Consider the following 22,652-nt stretch of genomic DNA (forward strand, 5'->3'; position numbering starts at 1 on the left):
CCTATTTTTTAAATTTTAGTAATATTTAATCTTACCAAGAGCCTTTAAAACACCTAAGTAGACGATTCCCCAAAAATCTTTATTTGATTTATATGAAATTTTTCTTTTGATTTATTCTTCTTTTGGCATAATATTATCTTGATTATTTTTCTTTTGACTTTATTTTTAATTAATAATCATACCTCATCCCCCAAGAGCCCTAACTCAGATAAACAGCGTTTCTTTAACTTTTTTATTTACCTTCAATAATTTCTATCTTTTTTCCACCTCTGATTTTAATCGACAATTATAGTTTAACCCCAAGCAGGGGTTGGGCATCCCCGTAGGGTGTACAGGAAACTCCCCCATTACCAAGCCGAAATTAATCCCGCTGCGCCACAACAGGATTGACGATTTGAATTTAGAGTAGTCTGTAATTAGCTAGCTTTAGCGAAATTTCAAAAAACTTGAAATAAATCGAACTTTGGTTCAGGAATTCCGCTACATCTTGCTTTGTCTTATTTAACATGTCTGTCAACGACAAGGAATTTTGTCGTTGATTCACTGTTGACACGGCGGGCGTTTGATTTGTCAAATATTGACATCATATCGATGTCTTATCAATGTCTTATTGGCATCATATCGATGTAAAAAAAATTGGTTGTTTTCCTTATCGACATAGAAACTATGAATTCATGCATTAATTTTTAAATGGAAGATGAATTGATGATATCTGCTATAAAAAAATTTAATTTATTTGGGGTCATTAATGGTAAGCGCGCTTTAAAATCAATTAATTAACTGAATAAAAGCTGACTGTTGGTAAATTCAGCATCAAATTGAAGCATTATATTTCAAACTGGCGCCTAAAAACTATGTTTGATATGTTATTCCTTCTTGAAATAAAAAGACACAAATCAAAAGCTATAGAGTAAAATGTTGGCATTATTTTTGTTGTCTACTGACTTTTTCATATTAAATCAAACTCAGCTGTTGTTATAACTTTATCTGCGTTAGCTATATGTGAGCGTTAACAAAAATGTATATAATAAAATTTGTAATGCATTTTTAAAGTTTTCTTGTAATACCCCCCCCCCCACCCAACGAAAATCCTGGATATGGCCTTTTGCCCATGTAAAGATACAAAGCAATTTATGCTTTCCCAGATATTGTAGGAGTGTGGCACAGGGTTTATTCTCAACAGATAATATTTAGTGTTGTTCACGTCAATTAATGATTAATAAAATGTGGGACAACTGGAAGTATTAAAAATTAGTTTAATTGGTTCTTGATTTGTAAATACATTAGCTGTATTTGCTTTGTACTAAAATCTAACTTTGTTTTGCCATAGATACTTTTCTGCAAAATTCTTGCAACAAAATTCACTTTGAAATTTATAAAAATTAATTCGAATTAATTTGTGACAAATTGAATTGATTTTGACATTCTTTTGACAAAGCAGTTGACCTCTAAACCTTATAAGAAATATCACAGTATAAATATATAGCAGTAAGTTTACCACAGATAATTTCTGGCTCTTCATTCTCGGTGCGAACAAACAGTTCCTCCCACTTATTCTTGCATTAGCGCGTACAAACAGCTCCTCTCATCGTACAAACAGAAACCTACTTCTAATTCCTAAAAACATCTAATAATAACATTGCACTTCTAATTACCCATTTTCATATATACATTGGAATAAATTAATTTAAAATTAGTTTCTTCAAAATTTAGTGTTCCAACGTTGAAGCCAAGTTTTGCATTAAAGAGAAATCTGACTTGTCTACCCGTGAAAAGATCTAATGTCGCTTATGTTTCTACGTTCTCTGGAGCACTCGCACCTCGGTTCGGGTTTTTATAATGGGTGAGATAGGGAAAAATCATATTGCCTATAATTTATATACTGTGAAAAATATATACCATAATCTATCATAAATAATACTTCTCATATGTGCCTAGCTTAGCGTTAGCCTATAGATTATCAATCCTTCTAAGCCGATTAGAAGTACTTGTTAAAAAGGAAATTAATAGAAAAAGATTTTACCTAGACGCTTATTCTTAGCTGAGCACGCATTTTCGGGCACATAGCCAGGGAAAGGGAAAGTGGCTCTTCCAAAATCTCGAAGTTTTACCGAAATTTTTACCCAATTACTTTGACGTCAAAAAGAAACACTAAAATTTTTCTTTTTTTCAATGGCTGGAATTTTCCTAGTTTTATTTATTATACTTTTTTTTCGATATACAATTCCCTTTCAGAACTTTACAGTTAGTTCGCTTTTATTACCGCTTCCAACTTTTACTCCAGATTTATTCTGCTTCTTATCTCAAGGCGGTCTATAAATCTTATATAAATCATATAAATCTTATTCAGTGATTCACATTGGATCAGTAAGCAAATCACCATAGCTTTGCTTGTCAAATAAAAGTAGTAATCCAAGTTATACTTCTACCGGTCCTATAGCAAGACATTTCTACCGGTCCTATAGGTAAACATTTCTACGAGATGTATACACCTTTTCAAAGAGATTCAGAGCTCCCTCACATGGCATTATACTATGTTCCATCTTGTGCTAGTTAGGACCTTGCATAATATGTTATGAAGGACAAGTTTTTTTCTGACATAGTTTACGTAAACTAGATTTATATTTCATGATATATATGTCTTTTAGAGTAAGTACGTGTCAGGAAACCGGTGTGTCTTGTTTAGCTGCCAATATACATCAATTATTTTTTTTCGTATATATTCAAGTTTCAGATTAGAATTTTTTAAAGTTTGAATAGTTCATTCATTCTACTAGACTAGATTTCTACTTCATGATTGCATACACTATTAGAGATATCAAAATGATATCTCATTTGCATTAAGCTAACTCAATTTGCGAAAAGGTATTCCATTTGCACAACTCTGCTTTGATTGAATTGTCGCCGACAATGGGTCGAAAATGACATGTAATCAATGCTAAGCCTTTGGTTATTGCTAGGGGATTACTCAATTCACTTCTTAGTGTTAACTGACAGAGTTCAAAATACGAACATTTTGAAAAGCATACAGGTTTTTTTTGTTTTGCATATGCAAAAAAGGGGTAATTAGTGATTGGATAATTTTTTAACATGAAATCTCTGAATAAAATATTTGTGGAGGGATGGGATGATGGGAGAACGATTTCTTAGAGTACTTATAGTGCTGTACTATGGGTCGACTTGCTAGCGAAAAAAAAAGCTGTATGGTTGACTTGAACTAAATCAAAATACACTATGAGCAAGCAGATTTTCAAAATGTATGAAGGGGGAAAAAAAGGGTTAAACTGATTAACAGTTAAGGTAACCCCGAAGGAGTTGTTAACTCAGGTAATTTGTTATAAATTTGAAACAATATCAGTTTATGAAAACGGCTAACGACGATAGAATGACATTGTGACTTGACTTAGCTTTGCCTTTCCGATGTGGTCTGTATAATACAAAAGTGATGTTTGATAAGTATTGCCAATTTAAAATAGGATCTAAGGTTCCCTTCGTTCCCACATTTCTGAGGGCAGGGGAGAGGAGGGGGGTCAATTTTGGAGGGAAAACCAAAACTATTCCGAATCGAAAATAAAGCATGATCTGCCTCAGGGAGACGCCTCAGAGGCCCTTCGTTCCCCCATTTCTGAGGGCCGGGGAGGGGGGGTTCAATTTTGGAGGGAAAACGAAAAATACTCAGAATCGAAAATAAATGGGATCTGCCTCAAGGGGAAGGCTCAGAGGCCCTTCGTTCCCACATTTCTGAGGGCAGGGGAGGGGAGGGGAGTCAATTTCAGAGTGAAAACCAAAAATACTCAGAATCGAAAATAAACGGGATCTGTCTCATGGGCAAGGCTCTAAGGTCCTTCGTTCCTCCATTTCTGAGGGGCAGGAGAGGGAGGGGGTCAATTTTGGAGGGAAAACCAAAAATACTCAGAATCGAAAATAAACGGGAATCTGCCTCACGAGGAAGGCTCAGAGGCCCTTCTTTCCCCCATTTCTGAGGGCGGGGGAGGGGGGGGGGTTAATTTTGGAGGGAAAACCAAAAAATACTCAGAATCGAAAATAAACGGGATGTACCTCAAGGGGAAGGCCTGGGCTAGTGTTTGCAAGTTGAAGAATTTGTCTTTGTTGGTTTGAATGTCTAAAGTGCCTGTCTTTCTCTGTTTACATGTCTGATTCTTTTTGTTTGCATGTCCGGGTTGGTGTTTGCAAGTCCAAGTTGGGTTTTCAGACCTACGTTTTTTAGATTTTCGTTGGTGTTTGTTTCCTGGAGTTTATTATTTGAGAAGTTAACTTTAGTATTTCATGGTTTGACGTGCCTGAAATCATGAATTAGAATAGTTAATTAGCTGTTTGGGTTTTCAGACCTAGTTTTTAGATTTTCGTGGGTGTTAGGTTCCTGGGGTTTATTATTCGAGAAGTTAACTTTAGTATTTCGTGATTTGACGTGCCTGAAATCATGAATTAGAATATTTAATTAGCTGTTTGGGTTTTCATACATAGTTTTTAGATTTTCGTGGGTGTTAGGTTCCTGGAATTTATTACTTGAGAAGTTAACTTTAGTATTTCGTAGTTTGACGTGCCTGAAATCATGAATTAGAATAGTTAATTAGCTGTTTTGGGTTTTCAGACCTAGGTCTTATAGATTTTCGTGTGTGTTTGACTCCTGGGGTTTATTATTTGAGAAGTTAACTTTAATATTTTGTGGTTTTACATGCCTGAAATCATGAATTAGAATAGTTAATTAGCAGTTTAGGGTTTTCAGACCTAGGTTATTTAGATTTTCGTGGGTGTTTGTTTCTTGGAGTTTATTATTTGAGAAGTTAACTTTAGTATTTCATGGTTTGACGTGCCTGAAATCATGAATTAGAAAAGTTAATTAGCTGTTTGGGTTTTCAGACCTAGTTTTTTAGATTTTCGTGGGTGTTAGGTTCCTGGGGTTTATTATTTGAGAAGTTAGCTTTAGTATTTCGTGGTTTGACTTGGTTGAAATCATGAATTAGAATATTTAATTGGCTGTTTGGGGATTTTCAGACCTAGGTTTTTTAGGTTTTCGTGTATGTTTGACTCCTGGGGTTTATTATTTGAGAAGTTAATTTTAGTATTTTGTGGTTTTACGTGCCTGAAATCATGAATTAGAATATTTAATTAGCTGTTTAGGGTTTTCAGACCTAGGTTTTTTAGATTTTCGTGGGTGTTTGTTTTCTGGGGTTTATTATTTGAGAAGTTAACTTTAGTATTTCGTGGTTTGACGTGCCTGAAATCATGAATTAGAATAGTTAATTAACTGTTTGGGTTTTAAGACCTACGTTTTTTAGATTTTCGTGGGCGTATCTGATGAAATAATTTAGGTCGTATGATCAATTTAATTTATTTTTTAATGCAGTAGTTTTTCAGTAAGGACATTCGATATCCTAAAAGTGTTTAATTCAAACTTTTACCTTGAGCATCGTTATTGTTAGCAGAATTTCAAAAGGATCATTTATGAGTGCTGGCGTATCTGATGAAATAATTTAGATCGTATGATCAATTTAATTTATTTTTTAATGCAGTAGTTTTTCGGTAAGGACACTCGATATCCTACAAGTGTCTGATTTAAACTTTTACATTGAGCATCGATGTTGTTAGCAGAATTTCAAAAGGATCGTTTATGAGTGCTTGCGTATCTGATGAAATAATTTAGGTCGTATGATAAATTTTTTTTTTTTTAATGCAGTAGTTTTTCAGTAAGGACACTCGATATCCTAAAAGTGTTTGATTCAAACTTTTACATTGAGCATCGATATTGTTAGCAGAATTTCAAAAGGATCATTTATGAGTGCTGGCGTATCTGATGAAATAATTTAGGTCTTATGATCAATTTAATTTTTTTTTTAATGTAGTAGTTTTTCAGTAAGGACACTCGATAACCTAAAAGGGCTTGATTCAAACTTTTACATTGAGCATCGATGTTGTTTGCAGAATTTCAAAGGATCATTTATGAGTGCTGGCGTATCTTATAAAATAATTTAAGTCGTATGATCAATTATATTTTTTTTTTAATGCATCAGTTTTTCAGTAAGGACACTCGATAACATAAAAGTGTTTGATTCAAACTTTTACCTTGAGAACCGATGTTGTTAGAAGAATTTCAAAAGGATCGCTTATGAGTGCTGGCGTATCTGATGAAATAATTTCGGTCGTATGATATTAGTGGTAGTTTTTTTAAAGTAAACTCGATGTTTCTCTATGATTCAATCCCAACGTCCCCCTGCTCTGAGTGTTGAAAATGATTTCACTACATTAATTTAGTTTTTTTTCTTGCCCCAAACTATTTTTTTTATCTTGAACCCTTTTGAGATCAATTTGATCAACTACTTGGTGCACATTAAAAACGAAATTTTTTAGTTAAATAAGTAGTTTTTGTATCTTTTAAAAGAGCTTTAAGGGGTTGAGAGATTTTTTTTGTTCGGCATAGATGAAAGGTCCAATACCTCACTTAAACTAAGAGGTTACATTTAGATATTTTTTGAAAATTTACTAAATTTTAAGGTTTTCTTTAGTTTCGAAATGTTTTTGTCAGTCACCATCTTTAATCATTCACAAACAATACTGAAGAAAACCAATTTCCACTGTTTATCGACATTAAATTGTTAAGAAGTCTATTATTTCATTTTTAATTTTTATGTTTTTGATTTTTATATTGATGAAGAATTTAAACACAACTTCAACTAGTTATTTTTTTGTTCGGCATAGATGAAAGGTCCAATGCCTCAGTTAAACTAAGAGGTTACATTTTGATATTGTTTGACAATTTACTAAATTTTAAGGTTTTCTTTAGTTTCAAAATGTTTTTGTCAGTCACCATCTTTAATCATTCACAAACAATACTGAAGAAATCGATTTCCACTGTTTATCGACATTAAGTTGTTAAGAAGGCTATTATTTCATTTAAATACTCATTTACATTTTAATTTTCATGTTTTTGATTTTATGTTGATGAAGAATTTAAACACGTGTTCAACTAGTTATTTTTTTTTGTTCGGCATCGATGAAAGTTCAAATACCTCAGTTAATCTAAGAGGTTACATTTTGACATCGTTTGACAATTTACTAAATTTTAAGGTTTTCTTATGCAAGAGTCGGAACACACACACAAACACACACAGACACACACATAAACATACACACATGTTACCAAATTCCACATTATTGCACAGAAACACCAAAATCATAGGTTAGGTTAGCCTATATACGCGCGCGTACATAGGCTAACCTAACCTATGATTTTGGTATTTCTGTGCAATAATGTGGACTTTGGTAACAGGTGTGTATGTTTGTGTGTGTGTCTGTGTGTGTTTGTGTGTGTGTTCCGACTCTTGCATAAGAAAACCTTAAAATTTAGTAAATTGTCAAACGATGTCAAAATGTAACCTCTTAGTTTAACTGAGGTATTGGACCTTTCATCTATGCCGAAAAAAAATAAGTAATTGAAGATGTGTTTAAATTCTTCCTCAACATTAAAATCAAAAACATGAAAATTAAAATGTAAATGCGTATTTCAATGAAATAATAGCCTTCTTAACAACTTAATGTCGATAAACAGTGAAAATCGGTTTTCTTCAGTATTGTTTGTGAATGATTAAAGATGGTGACTGACAAAAACATTTTGAAACTAAAGAAAACCTTGAATTTTAGTAAATTGTCAAACAATATCAAAATGTAACCTCTTAGTTTAACTGAGGTATTGGACCTTTCATCTATGCCGAACAAAAAAATAACTAGTTGAGGTTGTGTTTTAATTCTTCATCAATATAAAAATCAAAACATGAAAATTAAAAATGAAATAATAGCCTTCTTAACAATTTAATGTCGATAAACTGTAGAAATTGGTTTTCTTCAGTATTGTTTGTGAATAATTAAAGATGGTGACTGACAAAAACATTTTGAAACTAAAGAAAACCTTAAAATTTAGTAAACTGTCAAACAATATCAAAATGTAACCTCTTAGTTTAAGTGAGGTATTGGACCTTTCATCTATGCCGAACAGAAAATCTCTCAAATCCTTAAAGCTCTTTTAAAAGATACAAAAACTACTTATTTAACTCAAAATTTCGTTTTTAATGGGCACCAAGTAGTTGATCAAATTGATCTCAAAAGGGTTCGTGATAAAAAAAAATAGTTTGGGGCAAGAAAAAAAACTAAAATAATGTCGTGAAATCATTTTCAACACTCAGAGCAGGGGGACGTTTGGATTGAATCATAGAGAAACATCGAGTTTACTTAAAAAAAACTACCACTAATATCATACGACCTAAATTGTTTCTTCAGATACGCCAGCACTCATAAACGATCCTTTTGAAATTCTTCTAACAACATCGATTCTCAAGGTAAAAGTTTGAATCAAACAATTTTAAATTATCGAGAGTCCTTACTGAAAAACTACTGCATTAAAAAAAAAAAAAATTGATCATACGACCTAAATTATTTCATCAGATACGCCAGCACTCACAAACGATCCTTTTGAAATTCTGCTAACAATATCGATACTCAAGGTAAAAGTTTGAATCTAACCCTTTTAGGTTATCGAGTGTCCTTACTGAAAAACTACTACATTAAAAAAAAATTAAATTGATCATACGACCTAAATTATTTAATCAGATACGCCAGCACTCATAAACGATCCTTTTGAAATTCTGCTAACAATATCGATGCTCAAGGTAAAAGTATGAATCAAATACTCTTAGGATATCGAGTGTCCTTACTGAAAAACTACTGTATTAAAAAAAAATAAATTAAATTTATCATACGACCTAAATTATTTCATCAGATACGCTAGCACTCATAAACGATCCTTTTGAAATTCTGCTAACAACATCGATGCTCAATGTAAAAGTTTGAATCAAACACTTTTAGGATATCGAGTGTCCTTACTGAAAAACTACTGCATTAAAAAATAAATTAAATTGATCATACGATCTAAATTATTTCATCGGATACGCCAGCACTCATAAATGATCCTTTTGAAATTCTGCTAACAACATCGATGGTCAAGGTAAAAGTTTGAATTAAACACTTTTAGGATATCGAATGTCCTTACTGAAAAACTACTGCATTGAAAAATAAATTAAATTGATCATACGACCTAAATTATTTCATCATACACGCCCACGAAAATCTAAAAAACGTAGGTCTGAAAACCCAAACAGTTAATTAACTATTCTAATTCATGATTTCAGGCAAGTCAAACCACAAAATACTAAATTTAAATTCTCAAATAATAAACCCTAGGAAACAAACACCTACGAAAATCTAAAAAACATAGGTCTGAAAACCCTAAACAGCTAATTAACTATTCTAGTTCATGATTTCAGGCACGTAAAACAACGAAATACTAAAGTTAACTTCTCAAATAATAAAACCCAGGAGACAAACATACACGAAAACCTAAAAAACCTAGGTCTGAAAATCCCCAAACAGCCAGTTAAATATTCTAATTCATGATTTCAACCAAGTCAAAACAAGAAATACTAAAGCTAACTTCTCAAATAATAAACCCCAGGAACCTAACACCCACGAAAATCTAAAAAACTAGGTCTGAAATCCCAAACAGCTAATTATCTATTCTAATTCATGATTTCAGGTACGTCAAACCATGAAATACTAAAGTTAACTTCTCAAATAATAAACTCCAGGAAACAAACACCCACGAAAATCTAAAAAACCTAGGTCTGAAAACCCTAAACAGCTAACTAACTATTCTAATTCATGATTTCAGGCATGTAAAACCACAAAAAACTAAAGTTAACTAAAGTTAACTTCTCAAATAATAAGCTCCAGGAGTCAAACACACACGAAAATCTAAACAACCTAGGTCTGAAAACCCTAAACAGGTAATTAACTATTCTAATTCATGATTTCAGGCACGTAAAGCCACAAAATACTAAAGTTAACTTCTCAAATAATAAACTCCAGGAAACAAACACCCACGAAAACCTAAAAAACCTAGGTCTGAAAATCCCCAAACAGCGAATTAAATATTCTAAATCATGATTTCAGGCAAGTCAAACCATGAAATAATAAAGTTAACTTATCAAATAATAAATCCCAGGAACCTAACACCCATGAAAATCTAAAAAAATATGTCTGAAAACCAAAACAGCTAATTAACTATTCTAATTCATGATTTCAGGCACGTCAAATCACGAAATACTAAAGTTAACTTCTCAAAAAATAAACCCCAGGAACCTAACACCCACGAAAATCTAAAAAACTAGGTCTGAAAACCCAAACAGCTAATTAAATATTCTAATTCATGATTTCAGGCAAGTCAAACTATGAAATACTGAAGTTAACTTCTCAAATAATAAACCCCAGGAACCAAACACCAACGAAAATCTAAAAAACGTAGGTCTGAAAACCCAACTTGGACTTGCAAACACCAACCCGGACATGCAAACAAAAAGAATCAGACATGTAAACAGAGAAAGACAGGCACTTTAGACATTCAAACCAACAAAGACAAATTCTTCGACTTGCAAACATCAGCCCATGCCTTCCCCTTGTGGTAGATCCCTTTTTTTTTCGTTCCTGATTTTTTTTTGGTTTTCCCTGCCTAATTAAACTCCTCCCCCTCCCCTGCCGAAGTGAATGGGGGAATGAATGGCTGCTTAGCTGTCCCCCTTGATTCAGATCCTATTTTTTTTTAAGATTGAGTATTTTTGATTTTCCCGAACAAAATTACCCCCTCCCTCTCCTGACCCTCCGACATGGGGGCCCGATGGACCACACAGCTTTGCCCATGAAACAGATCCCGTTTATTTTCGATTCTGAGTATTTTTGGTTTTCCCTCTGAAATTGACTCCCCCACCCCCACCCCGGCCCACAGAAATGGGGGAACGAAGGGCCACTGAGCCTTGCCCTTGAGCCAGATCCCGTTTATTTTGGATTCTGAGTATTTTTGTTTTTCCCTCAAAATTTTAACCCCCCCCGTCCCCTGCCCTCAGAAATGGGGGAACAAAGGGCCTCTGAGCCTTCCCCTTGAGGCAGATCATGCTTTATTTTCGATTCTGAGCATTTTTGGTTTTCCCTCCAAAATTGACCCCCCTCCACTCCCCTGCCCTCAGAAATGGGGGAACGAAGGGAACGTTAGATCCTATTTTAAATTGACAATACTTATCAAACATCACTTGTGTATTATACAGACCACATCGGAAAGCCAAAGCTAGGTCAAGTCACAAAGTCATTCTATCGTCGTTAGCCGTTTTCATAGACTGATGTTGCTCCAAATTTATAAAAAATTACCTGAGTTACCAACTCCTTAGGGGTTACCTTAATTGCTAATCAGTTTAACCCTTTTTTCCCCCCTTCATACATTTTGAAAATCTGCTTGCACATAGTTTATTTTGATTTAGTTCAAGTCAACCATACGGGTTTTTTTTTCGCTAGCAAGTTGACCCATAGTAGAGCACTATGAGTACTCTAATAAATCGTTTTCCCATCATCCCATCCCTCCATACATATTGTATTTAGAGATTTCATGTTCAATAATTAATTAATCACTAATTAGCCCTTTTTTGCAGATTCTAAACAAAAAAAACCTGTCTGCTTTTCAAAATGTTCGTATTTTGAACTCTGTCAGTTAACACTAAGAAGTGAATTGGATAATCACCTATCAAGAAACAAAGGCTTAACAGTCATTGCATGTCACTTTTAACCCATTTTCGGTGACAATTCAATTAAAGCAGAGTTGTGCAAATAAAATGCCCTTTCATAAATTGAGGTCGCTTAATACAAATTAGATGTAATTTTAATATCTCTAATAGTGTATGCAATCATGAAGTAGAAATCTAGTCTAGTAGATTGAATGAACTGTTCAAACTGTAGAAAATTCTAATCTGAAACCTGAATATATACGAAAAAAAATAATTGATGTATATTGGCAGCTAAACAAGACGCTCCGGTTTTCTGACACGGATTTACCCTAAAAGACATGTATATCATGAAATAGAAATCTAGTCTACGTAAATTATGTCAGAAAAACTTGTCCTTCATAACATATTATGCAAGGTCCTAACTAGCACAAGATGGAACATAGTATAATTCCATGTGAGGGAGCTCTGAATCTCTTTGAAAAGGTGTATACATCTCGTAGAAATGTTTACCTATAGGACCGGTAGAAATGTCTTGCTATAGGACCGGTAGAAGTATAACTTAGATTACTACTAATAAAAGCTGCAAATTAATGAATATGCTTGTCCCCGCATTATATATCAAACACTTACCTATCTTCATATAGCATGTATTAAAAATTTCAATTACAAATAAAAAAATGTAGTCAAAATCTCGAAGTTTTACCGAATTTCTGCGGACTTCTGATTCAAATTATCATATAAAGTGTTTCTTTTAGCCCTCCCCCTGCCCGAAAAAAGATACGTGCCTGCGAAGATGAATTCAGCTTAAAGCTGAATATAAAGTCTAGGAGTCTTTCTCTTTTTCCTCTCCTTGTTTGATTGTTTGGAGGCACAAATTCATATTCTTCACACAGTTTGAAGCCTTACGGCAGCTGGGATCGAACTTATTGCCAAACACAGATCAATCCATTGTAACCCTCAAAGGATCTAGGAATCATAAATTCCGGGTTAGGGAAAGCCTCTATATGACTAGCTCTTCACTCTTCTATTCTATTAAATTTTTTATCACTATTAAAGTCAGGACTATATTTTGAAATAGTTTATATAGGACTATATTTTGAAATATATATATATATATATATATATATATATATATATATATATATATATATATATATATATATATATATATATATATATATATATATATATATATATATATATATATATATATATATATATATATATATATATATATATATATATATATATATATATATATATATATATATATATATATATATATATATATATATATACCCTGATAGCGTTTTTACACAAACATGTAAAATTTGTCGGGACCACCAAGCAGCGTACATGTCAGCTATTTCATATTTTTACTTGCGTAAGAAGGGGTGCAGCTTGGATTTTGAGTTTGGAGGGGGATATAAAGAATGTGCTGACAAAATCGCCTAGTGTGCAAACAAATGCGCACACAAGCTGAAATAAAACAAAATTTAGCTAAATTCCAAGGTGTCGGCACACAGCGCAGACGCCTTGAAGCTTTGGGGTCATCACCCCCTCCTCCCCTCATCTACGCCCTGTGCGTAAGCGGGTAATTTTGTAAAAGCTTTATCATTGGTAACGTTTGTAAGGAGTATTAACTTGCCAAGATAGCCTTTAGGTAAAAATAGTACAATATAAAAAGTTTCGTTAGGCCATTGAACTGCGTTTTTGTTTGTGTAAGTGGACAGTTTTATGCAAGCTCCAGAATAGTCAGCGTTTCTTTTAACTTTGTAAGCTTATCTTTAAGCATTAAGCACCGTTTTCAATTGTTTTTTTATGGACAAAAGGCCAAAAAAGTCAGCCAATTGGCAATCCCATTTCCTTATCTTAAGACGAAAAAACAATTTTCATGCATTTTCGCTGGTTTGTTTTGCTTTCCAGTTTGTCTATGAAATGCTTCATAAAAACAATACTTGACAACACTGAAATTACAAAGATCACACAACTCCGAAAACTGCGTAGATGAGTGATTTCGTATTCTTCTTGCATAAGAGGACGCTTTTGTATAAATTATGGAACTGATAAAAGTTTCTTTGTTTTTTATGTTTAACATTCCGTTTATGCTATATACATCGAAATCAAGGTGATAACTGAAAATTTACATTATACCCACAAACCTGCATAAAACGCATAGATATGCGTTGTTTTCCATTATTACTTGCATAAGCGGGCAAAGACATGAGATCTTTTGTCCGGTTCGAGTCCTCATGTCGCTGGTTATTTGGTTTGGAACGGGAGTTAGGGGTGTGACTCTCTAAGCAAAGCCAGAGTCGACCCAGCTCTAAATGGGTACCTGGAGAAATCTGGGGGAAGCTTCGGATGATTTGCCCCCAACCATGCATTGCAATTCCAGCCGAAGTCAAAGAATAAGGAGAACGGTACTTGTGATACGCAGACTATTGGTCAGCATGCGAAACAGTTTATTTTTTTAAGAGTTTTAACCGAAAGTAAGGAGCGACATTAAAACTTAAAACAAACATAAATTATTCCGCATATGAAAGAGGATGTCCCCTCCTCAATGTGTCACTCTTTACGCTACAGCTTTTTATTGTTTTAAAAAATGAAGTTGTGAGACAGAGTCAAACTTTAGCGTAAAGAGCGAGGCATAAAGGAGGGGACAGCCCCCTTCAACTAGGTAATAATTTCCGATCGTTTTAAGTTTTAATGTGGCTCCTTACTTTCAACTAAAAAAAAACTTGTTTTTTATTTAATTTCTGAACGTTTTTGAATTAATGCAGGTTTTGATTTTGGCTTACCATACATGAATAATTGAAACGAAATTTGCATATTGATTTTACTTTTTTTTGCTTAAATGGCTTTCTCAAAACTTGTTTAGTTTTATTTACGAACGTTTTTATTAGTAATAAATATACGTAACTTGCGACTTAATTTACGTAACGAACTTCTATGTTCGTAATAAGTATATAAGTATATTTTTAATAAGTATATAAGTATATTTAATAAGTATAGCTAAAATTCAATTGTGTTCCAATTCCTTAAGAATGACCCCTTAATCACAAAGGCCGTTAATTACAATAAATAGTTCTTATGAAAGTACTAAAAAAAATTTAGCGCAAAGAGCGAGGTATTGACTAGGGGGCAAACCCAATCATAAACGTAATAATTTATGTTCGTTCTAAGTTTTGATGTTGTTCCTTACTTTCAGTTGAGAAACTAGTTTTTTTATTTAATTTCTGATCTTTTTTTTTAAATAATGCTGGGAAGTCCGGCGCCCCCTTCATAGCACTGTCCCTTCCCCCATGAAAACTTCTTAAATGGAAAGATCCTCCCATGTAACCAGTTGCCCTCCATTTTTGTCACTTAAAAAGGGCACTAGAACTTTTAATTTCCGTTCAAATGAGCCCTCCTGCGATATTCTAGGACCCACAATCCTTCCTAGTATTTATTGACGTTTAGTGATAAATCCTGTTCACCTTGTCAAATAGCTAGAAAAGTTATAATAGTTGTATAAAAATAGTTCGAAATAGTTCATATATATATATATATATATATATATATATATATATATATATATATATATATATATATATATATATATATATATATATATATATATATATATATATAATGTTACATTTCTACTTACTTTTAATTTCTCTCAACATGCTCTTTTTTTCTCAATGAAAATTTTCAAACTGAGGAGATTCACCTAATCACCTTGGGTGGTTAGCTTTTGTTTTGATTCCAATAGATTCCCAAGTGTCATTATAGCTTCATTTTTAGTTGGTAAGATTTGATACACAGAAAGCTGATTTTGTCGACCTTTATACGCCGGAAGTGAAGTGTCTTTTATGAAAATAGGTGACTGCTTGACTGTCTCTAAGACAGACAAGCAAAATTGTAAATTGTAAAGCAGACAAGCAAAAATTGTCATATGTTTACTATAATTTTTTTCCCTGAATTCATGGAAAATAAAAAAAAGTTTTGTTTACTCTAAACTTTTTACTAGTTTTTACTAGATTTCGGAAAATTTACTAGATCCTCTAAATTTAATAGATTTTTTTTTTTTACTAGATCTAGTAAAATCCTACTGACGGTGGCAACCCTGAACGCTATCTTATAAAGTTAACACTTTTAAACGTTTGTGTATTTTGAAATTTGCGCAAAATATTATACAAGCAAACTTATACTTATACAAGCAAAAATACGAAATGACGTATGTGTGCGCAATTTAATCATTGTGAAATTTTACTATTATCATATAAAAGTCTAAATTTTAGTTTAGAAAGTCACAGTCAACAAACGTTGCCGGCTCCGAAACTTGTTCAAAGATTTCGACTTGCACTAAGAAAATTGCGAAATCATTCATATTTGCGCAGTTTTCAAAGATATGTGGGAAAACGTAATTTTCAAAATTAACCAAGCTAATAAATAGGGGCCTGTTGACAAAGCTAAAATTCCTAAGGAAAATTTTGGCCAAGCTCGTAAATTAAAATGGGAAACAAAGAACCTATAAAAATCATCTTGAAATTAAGTCTGGGAAAGAGGAGGTAATATAAAACAATAGAACTTTACTTTAATAATAAGTATAATATATATGATACATATAAATATATATACACTATAAACATAAAATAACTGTAATATACTATTATGTAAATGTACAAGATAATAAATAAATATATAACAAAACGTATTTTTCTTTTTAGATATTCGCAGTCACACTTCCTTTTCTAATTTCATTGTAAATTGAAGCACTTGGAGAAGGGAAATGGGCATAGAACAAACTGAGGATGAATACCTTAGATTCTTGCTTCCCCAACACGACCTTTCTTTTCTGATAAACAAACGGAAGGAGCAAGGTCAAGGTAAGTCTTTTTTCATTTTTTTTACTCAATTTAATTAGCTATTGTCTATTTATCGTGTAAGAAAGATCAAATGTCTTTTTTGGATAATGATATGACTTTGCGTCTTTTTGAAGGAAAGGCAAATGCGCTATCTGCAATGAATGTTACAAACGTTTCGTTAGTTCCAAGAATAGATTGCTTAATAGCTATCCAAGCTATTCTCCTCCATAGTATTGCATTTCTATTCTTCCAAGGGAGAGAGAAAACTAATTTGGCTTTTTCATAAGGGCCAAACAAGGGAAGCGTAGGGCCCTGCTATCCTTTCCCCGCAATTTAAGAGCAAACTCGGCAGGTATCCCTACGGCTCTTGTGACAGGATCCTCTCCTTCTTCTGCTTTTTGACCCTTCTTCTTACAATTTACAGGATGTCTTTTATGAAATATCGATACTTCGGAAGAAGTCAATGATCCTCTTGAAGATCCATCTCTCTTCTGGGGCTGGGAGGTTTCCTTCTAGCAACAGTGTGATATTTTCCTGCAATCCCAACTTCTTAGTTGTTCTTTTCAGTTCAGAGGAGATTGTTGCTGACTTTGGGCATTCAAATAGGAGATGCTGCATAGTCTCTATTGTTTATGCGCATTGACTCCATCAAAGAGCTTGGGTTTTTTTTTCCGCAAGTGTTCTTCCCTCCTGAGAATCATTGCTTGGCTCTTAATCCTCAGAAACGCCAAACTATCTCTCCGGTAGTTAAATATGAGCTTCAGTGGGCTATAGTGAAGTAATTTGCAATTGCTGCGTGTCAGTGCATCCGGGTACAGTGGGTGGTCTAAGCCATATGCCTGAATCAAGCTTCAAGCTGAATCTAGCTTCAAGCTTCAATTTGAATTAATGTGCCTTTCATGTAAAGCTGTGGTGCTCGGGTATTTTGTTTATTATAGAAGATTGCTGCTTTCGTTTTAATGGCTGATATTGGGGGGGACATTGTTTCTGGGAAAGCTTCTAGTTCATGTATGGCTTTTTGTAAATTAGTCCCACTTTTTTGCACTTTCTCAAATAGTGACATCATCCGCATACTCTCTTTTGGATCCCTTTCTCGTTGGTTTCAAAAATAATATTTGAACTTCGGAGCTCAAAATTGAAACGGTGAAATCACCGGTTTTCAGTAGATTCATCACTCGCTTTTTCGTTGGATTCATCACTAAATATCACTTCGAAATAATAGCTTATGAGATATAAGTTAAAACGTTATAATAGTAAAATTTTTCTAGCAATAGCTTTTTTAGTTAATGTTTTATAAAAGAAAATCCTGATATGGGGATCGTGGAATGCAGAAAGAACGTGATTCATGCTTAAATCAATAATTTCTTGAACCCAAATAAAATAAATAAATAAAAACCAAGTTAACGAAATAAAATAAAAACAATTACAAAAAAAAATAATATTTATATTTATAAAGTATAAATAAAAATCAAAATATATCCCAATAAATAAAAATGTTTTTTCCCTTTACAAATAAAATGAAATAAAAATATTGCAAAATGGGTATAATATTTCAAACAAGACAGCGTAAAATAACAAAAAGTCTTTTTTATTAATAGTAATAAAAGTCTAAATATTTCAGCTTCACGTCCGGAAACTTTTATTATCAATAAAAAAATCGTAGTATGTTTTCATTAGATTAGATTTTTTTTAAGTCCCCTTGATAAAAGCTTCAGGACGTGGAGCATGAATATCCAGACATTTTTTATTGTTAATAAAAATGACTTCTTGTTCTTTTCCACTATCTTATTTGAAATATTGGATTCGTTTTTCTATACTTTCCTTTCGTTTTATGTGCAATTCATGGTTTCTATTTTTTGTAAATAACTGATTTTTTTTTCCTTTAGCATGGTCTTGATTAGCTTTTATTATGCGCTTACTCCTACTATTACAATATTTCTATCCTCGCGCTAATTCTCCTAAGACCGACATAAATTTGGGTGTTTAGGTCTCCTAAGACCTAAACACCCGTCTCTCGTCCCACCCTATTTAAAGCTTCTTTGCTGGCCATCTATTGTGAAATACCCAGATACTTTGTTTTTAGACGGCTAAAAGCGATTTTTTTTTTTTTTTTTTTTTTTTTTTTTTTTTTTTTTTTAAGGAGACTTCATTCAATGTGTCCAAAGAGGCCTAGGTGACAGAAACAGAAAGTCATATTAAGGGTGTGTTTCATAACACAATTACCACTCATGATAATTATTTGGCTTTTTGTTTGGTCCAAGACAAAGTATACTACAAAATACAAGTAGTTCGTAAGTGCTGGACGAACTGAGATATTAGCTCACTGAGCAGTTTATTGCTGCAATTGTTGGCTGAAGGTAATAACTAATAGTCAATGATCAATTAGTGTTGGAAGTTTGGAAGTTCGAGCCACCTCCTAAATCTTTCTGTTCAGTCTCTAAAACAAATCAGTCAGTAATATTGCAGGTGAAAATGCCAAAATAGCAAAATGAAAACTTTCCAAAAAAACTGTACAGGAAAAAAGAAATCATTTTTATTGGTCCAACGATTTCTGTTTGCTCTGAAGTGTTTTCAACGTATTCCAGCTCAGTGCCACCTTGCGGATGGTTATTATTTGTTTGCTTTTGTCCCCGCCATATTCACTGGCTACAGGATCAAATTAGTTTGAATCTTAATTTATAAAATATTAAGGCCAGGTTGTGCTTTGCTGAGTCCCTTGCATTGATTCTTTCATGGAACCATCAAATGTTTCCTACATCAAATGTGTATTAAGCAGACAAGATTGACTAGTTGGGTCTGCTCTTCTATTACCATCAGTGATTGTTTGATGACCTTCATATTATGCGGTAATTGTTTAGTAGTGTCTGTTCATGACTTTAACCCCCATCAATATAATCCAGACTTGACACCCTGTAGTCGATCCAAAAAGAAGTATACACAACCCTTATATTGCTAGACCTAAGTAAAATTATATTAATTACTACTCCTACTACTACTGCAATAAGTAACCACAATAAGTAGCTAGTAGCTACAATTAGTTACTACGACTACTACTAACAACTCACTGCAGCACCATCCCACAGCTACGCATGCTCCTTCTTTATCCCGATCTGTTCAAAGCTTCCCTCTTTACACTCTGCCAAGAGGTTCCAATTTCCCTTAAATCTTTTCTTAAGACATCCCTCCACCCTGTTTGGGGTTGACCTGCGTTTGCTTGACCCTAGATGGTTGGCTGATAGGGACGATCTTTTTTATATGGAACTAGGCGTTTACACCCCCGCCCTCCCCGGAAAATATCCCCCTTGGAAAATACCCCCGGAAAATACCCCCGTGGAAAATACCCTTCCCCGGAGAATGTCTCCCCGGAGAATGTCCCCCCGGAAAATAACCCTCGAGAAAAATACCCACCAGCGGATAATACTCCCTGGAAAATATCCCCCGGAAAATACCCCCCCCCCTCCTTGGAGAATACCCCCCGCGGAAAATACACCATCCCCCCTGCGGAAAATACGGCTTTCCAAATTTGAGAATTTTATTTGAGTTTTATTTTTTTAATTTCAGTAGGGGGAAGGAATCTTGGTACTTGTGTATTATGCGTCACTCACTCAAGTTTACGCTGTGTAAAACTCGAGAACAAACCGGTTTATTCGTTAGCTTTTTTCAGCTTAGTGCGAGACAAGACGAAGACAAGTGACAGAATAGATGGGAAATATATAATTTGGGCTATATATTTACGCATAGGGGGGGGGGGGTAAAGTATTTGGAGAGTTTGAAGTCAGAAAACAATTCTTACTATGCATATGACCACTATCTGGAAATTTTGTTAAATAAAAAAAAAAAAAAAAAAAAATCCCAGTATAAAGTAAATGAAATGTTTGATTTAAGTGTTTTTTCCAAGTGGTAGGTGTTTTTTTTTTTTCAATGACCGTTTTTCCAAGCATTAAGTACTATTATTAGGTTAATGTAGGATTTCATTTAAGGGTTTTATGATGATCGCTGATCAAAGTTTATGTTATTTTTGCCTTTCATTTATGTTATTTTACTGTGTTCATGGCCGTATATTTGTCTATAAAATACACTTATCTATCTATCAGTGTTCTCGAATTTTACACAGCGTAAACTTCATTGAATGGCGCATAATACACAGGTACCAAAATCCCTTCCCCCTAGGGAAATTAGAAAAATAAAACTCAAATAAAATTCTCAAAATTGGAAAGCCTTATATTCTACGAGGGGGGAGGGGTATTTTCCAGGGGGTATTTACCAGGGGGTATTTTCCGCGGGCTGGTATTTTCGGCGGAGGAGTATTTTCCAGGGGGGTATTTTCTGGGGGTATTTTCTGGGGGGTAAACGCCGGCCACCTTTTTAAATATCCCGAGAGTAGTAATGGTAACAACAGTTACAACGAGGGTGTCTCCCCATATAACTACAATTAAAGGTACGAGGATGGTAGCAAATAGGATGGTAGCAAATTACTGTGTACAATTAAAGGTACGAGACAGGTAGGATATTACTACAGTATAATGACCGGAATTCAACCACCGTGAAAATTCGTGTTGATCTGTGTTCAAAGTGCGTGATGATTCCTTTATACTATAGTAACTTCCTATCTGTCTGCTCTCTTTAATTGTTAGATGTGATTGACTTATGTTTGACCTTGAATACGGATATAAAAACTCTGACAATTTGTTATCTTCTCAGTTCAGAATTGGCATTTGAAATATAATGATGCATTCAAATAAGAGGAATATTGTCGAAAGCTACACGCAAGAAGTAAGTTATTCTTTTATATTCATTGTGGGTAAAGAAATTAATTCTACTAAAATTTATACAGACCTTATTATAGTTAACAGATTGTTAAATATTTTTTGAACCTGGATCTCCAGAGGTCGGTAAAGAGCAATATCAAAACAAGAAAAAAAGTATGTAAACACTGTATTTAAATGGCTTGCGACTTAGCACATGAGTTAAATCATACCTATTTTTTATTCCGGCCCTAAGTTCCAGACATTCATTCCCCACCGGCCCCACATTCGTTCCCCACCGGCCCAAAGTGCCACAATCGTCCACCCCCATCCCTCCAACCCCCTCCCTCCAACCCCCTCCCTCCTACCCCCCCCCTCCCCCCCCCCCGACATCTCTTAGAATGTCATGAAACACACTTAAAACATAAAAATTTCCTATTTGATATTTTCCAACTTCAAAATGGGAATGATATAGATATATGTGTCGCGACTTTTATTATTAGAAAAATAATGTTTGTAGTGATCAATTTTTTTTTCTGACTATTTTTTTTATACTTTTTTTTTCTGACAATTTTTTTTTGTTTTTTTTTCTGACAGTTTTTTTTAACTTTTTTTTTACATCTCTAAATCATATCAGAAAAATAGAATGACACTTTTAATTTAAATTTTAAAAACTTATGCTTGTGCATACTATTGATGAGGACTGATGGTTCTCTTTCAAGATTTTTTTCATGAAAAACAAACTTTTTTTTAGGATTTTCCAGAGCTCCCCCTACCAATTAAGAAGATAAGAAGGGGTGAAGCGACGCCAGTGGTCAGCAGACCAACGGTTATACAACATGGTCGTTGGCCGAAACCAATTATACCATCAGCATTAACCGTAAACCATCCAATAGCCAACTATCCAGCTCCCCCATCCAGCATCTATAGCAATATGTCACAACCATCTGGACCCATCGTACACCAACCAACTGTCAACTGGTCAATTCCTACATCCAACACTCACAACAAGATAACACAACCACCCGGACCAATCATACACCAACCAACTGTCAACTGGTCAACTGCCACACTCAACATGCAGAGCATACTCCCATTCCATGAAGCTGATGTAGTCATGGAACCAGTCACCTCTCTCCGTGATAACGTAAGAAAAATTATATCTTCTCTCTCTCTCTCTCCCTCTCTCTCTCTCTTATCTCTGTATATATCTATCTCAGTGTGCGTGTTATAAAAAAAAACCCTCAATGTCAATGTTAGGATCTAGCATGAATTAAGAATTAAAAAAAAAGCAATAAAAGGGTAGCAGTTCTACAGATTTAGATCATTAAACACTGAAAATATTTTTTCAGCTTAATTGAAGTGTCACATCACCATATAAAAAAAATATGGCATAATTTCTCTTTCTTATACCAGGTTACACTCAAAGAATCATATTA

The 22,652-nt window shown here is 33.8% G+C and overlaps 1 protein-coding gene across 1 annotated transcript in view; it reads left to right on the plus strand.

Moving 5' to 3' along the window:
* Positions 1-22,652, plus strand: part of LOC148956107 (6-phosphofructo-2-kinase/fructose-2,6-bisphosphatase-like) — a 121,768-nt gene that overhangs the window by 29,280 nt on the left and 69,836 nt on the right. The window contains exon 2 of the mRNA XM_089093742.1: positions 16,331-16,489. Coding sequence (XP_088949868.1) covers positions 16,393-16,489 — 97 coding nt within the window. The 5' untranslated portion in view covers positions 16,331-16,392. The remainder of the gene's footprint in view (positions 1-16,330; positions 16,490-22,652) is intronic.

This window comes from Artemia sp. Qi Xiang Cuo, chromosome 1, assembly GCF_049724085.1.
Source record: "Artemia sp. Qi Xiang Cuo chromosome 1, ASM4972408v1, whole genome shotgun sequence".
Taxonomy (NCBI): Eukaryota; Metazoa; Arthropoda; class Branchiopoda; order Anostraca; family Artemiidae; genus Artemia; species Artemia sp. Qi Xiang Cuo.